General features: G+C 41.8%; 1 protein-coding gene across 1 annotated transcript; it reads left to right on the plus strand.

Annotated features, from left to right (window-relative positions):
- Positions 1-4,570: 4,570 nt before the first annotated feature.
- Positions 4,571-6,099, plus strand: paqr9 (progestin and adipoQ receptor family member 9). Its single transcript, XM_053343593.1, has one exon. The coding sequence runs from the start codon at positions 4,571-4,573 to the stop codon at positions 5,732-5,734; it is 1,164 nt and encodes a 387-aa protein (XP_053199568.1). The 3' UTR covers positions 5,735-6,099.
- Positions 6,100-7,258: the final 1,159 nt, after the last annotated feature.

Below are 7,258 nucleotides of genomic sequence, written 5' to 3' on the forward strand. Positions count from 1 at the left end.
CCTGAGGGGCATATCAGCATTTAAAGGCAGCTTTTTCCCCTCAGTCTGACAAACATGACCAGTCAAGTGACTGACTCACTGCATATTTGGTGCAGCAGAGATAAGTGTTTGTCTTGTTTACACATGAACACATGCAGACAAACTCATAGCTCCTGTATTTCAAAGAAGCAACAGACATTTCAGGTTTGTGCTAGTAGGACAGAATGCTGGATAAAGATGCCTAAGGGTCTTCAGAGGGAGTCCTTAGGTGCTGAAGAGAGGCTATGAGAGAGTTCTCCAGGAAAGAAGCTAAATTCATTATAGAAATGGACCACGTTGGACTATAGTGTAACTCTAGACATCCTATAGTGCATCTTTCTGGAGGTTTATCGTGTAAGTCTACCCTGCCATTTAAATCCATTATGTCACAGGACGTAACCTAGGTGTGGTCCCACATCCATTAAATCCTCAGAGCTTGTCAATCTTATTAAAAAGTCATGTTTCAGCTCTCCCAGTGTGCTGTGTGACTGAAGTGTGGCCTGCTTCTTATTCCTCAGGGGGATTTGGAACAAACCCTGACCATCCTCCCCCTCCATGCTCACCCCACCCTGCTAAAATTGCCAGTTCAAAGACTTCCTGACATCTGGCCACAACAGTCATTGCTGTAGAGTGAGTGGGGAGATGGATGAGCAGGGTTAGTTGCCTGTGGGCCTGGTTGAGTGATGGTTGACATGATGGAAAGCAAAATGTAGTTTCCTCTGCCTGTGAAAAAGCAATTGTGCTGAGCCTTCAAAACAAGCATGTGTTTTTAGAGCACACATGCTGTTTATACCAAGATTATACTGTCTAGATAGTGTAAATACTTATAACGGCATATAAGGTTTCACTCTGTGTGCAGTTCTTAAAGCAGATGCCAGTTGGTCCAGTTTCTCAGACAGAGATTAAGACTAATTCTAGACTATAGACAAGATTCTGTGAGAATATCCATTGAAATATGAGATTCTAGTCTTGGATTCTAGAGTCTAGTTTTAGTCTAAACCTTGTCCGGGAAATTGCTGTGAATCAATACTCATTCCTTTCAAATGTATTTATTCTATGCTGTCAGTGCCACAGATTGAAGTCTTTTTCTCTACTTTGTAATTATCCGCATTGCAAGCAACCACAAGGTCTTTACTATCACTTCACTGCAGCTATACAGGGAAACTCAAGGAGGGGGAATTCTGTGCTAAAAACGACTCAATGTGGGAGATAACTACTTGACTTGAGTAAGTACTACCAGACTGCTGACACTTCATTCTGGCTTCAGATAAAATACACTGAAGTTGCTTTTAATGGCCAGTATAAGCAGGAGAAATAATTGGGCCGAGCCAATCACTGTTGACCACTGCTTGATCTAAGAGATGAATGATCCAGAACCAAACAAAAAAGATGTTGGCTTAGCAAAAAGTGAGTGAGAAATATAGCTTTTGTTTGAGATCTACTGCTAGCAACGTTCACTCTGTCCACCAGGCAATCAGAAGAGACAAAGGTCACATGGTTTAGTGCAGCACCAACAACAGTTCAAGAAAGGTCAGCTACTGCACCAACCAACCAACCAACTTTGCTGTAATGTGAATACACCTTAAGCCCTGACAGAATGATGGTGTCTGTAGAAGACACAGTGCTTGTGAGCATCAGGACTCCAAGATCTACACATTGATGTTGCACAGTCTGAGTTTGATATATTTTTATATTATAATCAACTTTACTAGCCAAGTATGTTTATGTACAAGGAATTTAACTGTGGTTTAATGTACTCACACAGGAAATAGAACACAACAGTCTTCAGGCATACACATAAGAAGTGACTGTTTACACATGGACCTGTTCTGTGAACTGTAAACAGGATATAAACAGTGCAAAGGTGTGGAGAGTGCCTAGAGTACATAGAGCAAAGCCTGTTCAAATGTAAAGGAATTAATTCAATATAGGCTATTTGTTTTTTAGACTAAAATAAATAGAGTATATCGTATCACTTGGAGGTGGAGGTGGTATTACAGTGATCAGGGTTATTGCACAGTGACACAGTGAGTTAACTGTTAATAAGTGTGACATTGAGGGGGAGAAAGTGTTCCTATAGATTAGTGCTCTTTAATGTTTTTCATGTCAAAGACCCCTAAACTGATTATTGCTTTTAGATGTTTTATTCCAGGAAGTGTATGAAACCCATGACTTAAATAGTCACACGCTCTGTTATTATGTTACTTATACACGGAAGTATAGTGAAAGTGAAACTATTCCCCTTTTCTGTTGGGGAACCATAGAATACTCTCAAGGACCCCTGGTGGTCCCCAGACCCCACTTTGAGAACCACTGTTATAGAAGTGTTAAAGTAGCCTAGCAGTTACATCACAAAACAGATGTGGTGTGGTAGGTAAGAAATAAAATAGGATATAACTAAGCCATAAATGTTTATAGGTTACAATAAAAGTGGAATGAATAAAAAGAGCCGGGGGTGGGCTCAGTGGTAGGATTACTCAGCAGGGATAGACTGGTTAGCACGGCACGGCACGGCACGGTTTTACTCTGGTTCTTCAGTTTTGATCTGTTCTAGCTGTGTCTGTGCCAGATACTGACAGAAACATACACGAACAAGAAAGAAACGCTGCATGATTGAAGCTTTGGATTAATGTTACACTACTCAACTCCGTTATACAGCCAGAAAAGCACGCACAGAGACCGGAAAGCTATTGAATCCGATTTCAAAGTAAAAGTTGCCAAAAAAACCCTTTTTGCTGTCAGCATGACCTGAGCACAGCACTGCCATAGCATGATTAAATCACAAGTGTGATCATTCAGAATGTAAGAAAAATACATATGCAATATGCTACATTATTATACTACTACTGCTACAATTTATCAAGGCTATTGGCTAAATTGTAACATTTCACTCCTTGTGTATGAGACTAAACCATGTATTTTCTGATGTGCTGCAGAGATAACAGCCATGCTATTTAATAGCAGACACGTGTCATGTTTGCATCAAATTTTGAATGCACTATTTTAAAAGAACTAAAATGTTACAAACATCCCCTGTCTCCCCTACATCATAATCCAGAATGTAAGAAAAAAAGACAACACGTGTGTTGAGACAAAGCAATATGCAACTTATTAGAGTACAGTACAGTATAATGAAAGAAAATGTTGATAATGATACAGAAAGTCTGGATGATTTATTTATTCAAAATTAATCAGATAAATGCATATTTAAAAATCTCCAAAAAAGGTCTGCATAAGTGACTTCATGTAAGCCAAACAGCGAGTAAATGTTCACATTTTTGCCAGCCACTCAGTAGATCACCATTGGTTTTTCTGCTGGTGAGTGGAGAAATATTGATATTTTTACCACATTTGGCTGATGGCTGGTGCCTTGTTTGGACGTTATCTTTACCAAATGAAACCACAGTTGAGCTTTTTCAAAATCGGACTCCTTTTCTGTCTTCCTATTTTCATTTTTTTATTTTGATGGTAATGATTCACATGAAAAATTGCAACAAATATAAATATCGTCCATTTTATTCTGTTGATGGTTTTATTTTGAAATGCGCAACCGGGAGTGGTGCGTTATCTGGTGTGTAACTTTACTCTAGTACCTGTCAACTAGTCTCCGGTTCTTCTGTTTCGCCGAAATGCCGGCTGGCTTCAAGCCTGAGGAGGTTCAGCATTCACGGCAGCGTATGTATGTTAGAACTCCGGTTAGAAAATGGCGTATTTATTTATTTAAACGTGACCTTGTGTTAACGGACTAAACACCGGACACTAACGTTTTCTGCTCACCGGGGAGGAATTCTTCTTCTCCGCAGCGTCCTGCATTGGAACGGAATTGGAATTGAATGAGTCTGAAGTGGATCCAGGATGGAGGCTCGGGAACAACAGGAGGTATAGAAGGCTGCAGTAGCCTGACATAGAGCTCAGAGCCAGCATGACCTACATACTGAACAGCTTAATGGACCTCTCTGCTGTATGGATACATTAGACTGTAACTGACACGGTGTTCAGCCTTGTAACACAGTAATAATAAGTGACCTTCATTTTTTATTTGCAGAACTATGCATAACAAGACACGTGAATGTGCATATGACTGAACAAAGGGAATCATCCATGTCCTATGCAAAATAAGGGAACAGCATCAAGCATGGCATGCTGGATGTTTTGCTGACCTTCTGTAACGCTCTGGGGTCAAAGAGGAAATAAAAGGGAAAAATTAACCAAGCAGGTGGCCTGAGGCTTGTGGATACTACTCTCTCCCTGCCATTTTCTCTCAGTACAATACTGACGGAACAACTCTGCTCTTTGGATTATCCCGCAGCTCACATGTAGTAGAAGCTGGGTTCAAAGGTCTAAAGAAGAGCAGCGCTGAAAGGTCTTTTCAAACCAGACCAGCCTGTAGATGCCTTTTACACTCACGAGTAAGAGATTGTAAGGAAGTGATCTCTAATCATGCTGTGATCAGCAAAAAAAGTCAAAAGCTAAGCAATAAAAACTGAACCGCATTCCAAAACAATTCCAAATTGATGTTTTTTGGCAGTCAGCTTCATTAACTGTTGCCATTATGCTTCTGAACTGTGGACAGCCGTTGCCTCTATTGAGGCATACAGACGTGCCGCCTCGAGTCATAGAAAACTTTATCCTCACTGGTTACCGCTTCCCAAACTACAGCCTGAAGGATTGCTTACTGTCAGCATTCAGACCTACCAATGAAACTGGAAACTTCTGGACTCACTTCCTGCCAGTTTTCATTTTTTCATACTATTTTGTGGAGGTGTTTGGTTGGGAAGGTGCGCCACATGGTGACGATCCATTCTTTTATCCACTTTGGAATTATTATATTGGGGTGTTCTGTCTGCTAATGGCTAGCAGCATGGCCCACCTGCTCAACTCAATGTCTCTTGTGGTAAGGGAAGTATGCTTCTTTGTGGATTATGGCACTATCAGCTCCTACACGGTTGGCTCGTCACTGGCGTATTACTACTACATCCACCCTCGTGCAGGAATAGTGGAGATAGGAGGCCGAAATGACTCCCATATGGACCTGAACCATGAACCTGCCCATTCTCCCATATCATCACCCTTTGCAATGCCAGAGTTCAGCGTGTTTTTTGAGACCTTCTACATCCCGAGTGCATGTGTTGTAGCAATCATTTGCGTCTTATCTTGCTGTAATACTCGCCAGAGGTGGAGGCAGTATCGGTATGTCATCCGGACCTTTGTCTTCCTCCTCCCATTCCTTGTCTCATCCACGCCGGTTTTCTACCGCCTCCTCACTAGATCGCCTTATTCCCCCACCTCCTCCTCCTTCGCTGCTTCCACCTCCATGCCCAGCTTCTTCTATCGTCACTGCCTCTGGTTGCTGGTGTCAGCAGTCTTCAACATCAGCAAGATCCCTGAGCGCTTAGCCCCAGGGTGCTTTGACATCTGGGGGCACAGCCACCAGTGGTTCCACTGCTGCACGTTTTTGTCCATCCTCGATGAACTCCACATGATCAAGACAGAGGTCAGGGCCATGTTGCTCAGCCCGAATCTGCTGCTACCCCCTGCCACCCTCGCCCGCCTACCTGGACCCACCATAGCTTCCACCTACGGGGTAATGTTCCTCCTCCAGACCACCATCATCTCCATTATTACGTGGTTCTCCTGGCATGCCAACTGTATTTATGGACCACAGAGAGACCAGCTAGAAAAGGAACACCGCAACAAACACCTGAAATGTCACTGATCGCAAACAAGATCCATCTTTTTTTCTTCTTTTGTTTAACATTCACTACTGTGAAGGAAGATTTGCACATGCATACAGAGCCATGCCACAAAGAGAAGCGCACAAGAAACAATAATTCCCTTCTGATTTCATGTCCCGCACATGTCTCTACCCCGTTTGAGAGCGGTTTTCAAGCTCTCATGAGGGGAAATTGGGGTCAACGGGAGATGAGAGGATTATATTCTGAGCTCACCACAGGGTGTCTGTCTGGTTGAGTGGATATTGGAGGACCTTGCCAGTTTTTTCCCCTGACCTGCTCCAGCATGTTCCACAAGGATGTCTGAGCAGCGAGGACAATAACTACCTCTAGGGACTCTACACTTGAGGACAGGAGAAAGTTGTTGTCCCTAGGACAACTCATGTTCCATATAACATTTGGGTAATGTGGCTTAAATGTCAGCATAACCATTTACAGAAGTTACTAATGTATTGCGTGCTGTCAAGTCCTCCTTTTGCACTCCCCCCTCTGTTCTTAAACTGTATCTTTACAAAATTCTCTGCTGTGCTTTCAGTTCATTGTTTCATGTCTTTTTACCTTCTCTTCCTGTAACTAACATAGATGCAGTCTCATTTCCCCTCTCTTTCTAAGTGAGCAGGAAGTGTGGTGGCCTTGCAGACGTAACAGAAATAGCTGTGATATAGTCATATCAGTCTTACAGTAAAGCACTTTCAGGAGGTCAGTCGGACGCGCCCTGTCATTAAGAAGCCATGCTTGCTTTCCAACCTTGAAAGACACTATAATTTCTGAAGAATATAATGATGTCCTGCTGACATGTTTTGTAGGTCCACTTGGGTAATGTAGATGTGAAATGGTGCGTAGAATGCTGTATGTACAATTTTCATTACACTGATGACTAGTTCCTCACAGGTTATGTCCACACTCCTTTAAGTGCTCTAGTTGAGATTATATGTGATGCAAGAGGGATGTTTTCTAATCTAAATGAAAGCATAGCAGAACTTATGTGGTACACACATCTTTTTTCCTGACAGCTCATGTATGTGAAATCATTCAAAACCAGATCTGAGCAGCAGTTCCAGCATGAAGGCATGCACTTTGAACATAGATAAAATGAGGATCAGAGTCTTCTGTACACTGAGGCTTTTCATGTCATGTGATTTGTAGTAAATCCTCAGAAAAAAAAGCCATAGTTTGGGAGAGTGATAGTTGAAATCATGGCAATAATGTAGTTGTACTACATGATCAGGAACTTCCTGGATAGATTTGCACTTGTGAGATAGATGCTGTAATGTTCACCTAACCTTAGTTTGTGCTTTTTATGTACTACCATTATATTCAAGTCTTATCATTTGTTTTTCTGACTGATATACTGATTAATAGTGAGGAGGATTTGTACTTTTCTATCTAGATAAAAAAGGTCCTCTGACCCCTGAAATGTTTATCAGTCTTTACACCCAAGTTGCATCCTTATTTCCTGATAATAATGACAAAATGCCTTTGCTCAATTTGTCTGAAGTGATGCTACT

Source organism: Scomber japonicus, chromosome 22 (assembly GCF_027409825.1).
Source record: "Scomber japonicus isolate fScoJap1 chromosome 22, fScoJap1.pri, whole genome shotgun sequence".
In the NCBI taxonomy this organism is placed as follows: domain Eukaryota; kingdom Metazoa; phylum Chordata; class Actinopteri; order Scombriformes; family Scombridae; genus Scomber; species Scomber japonicus.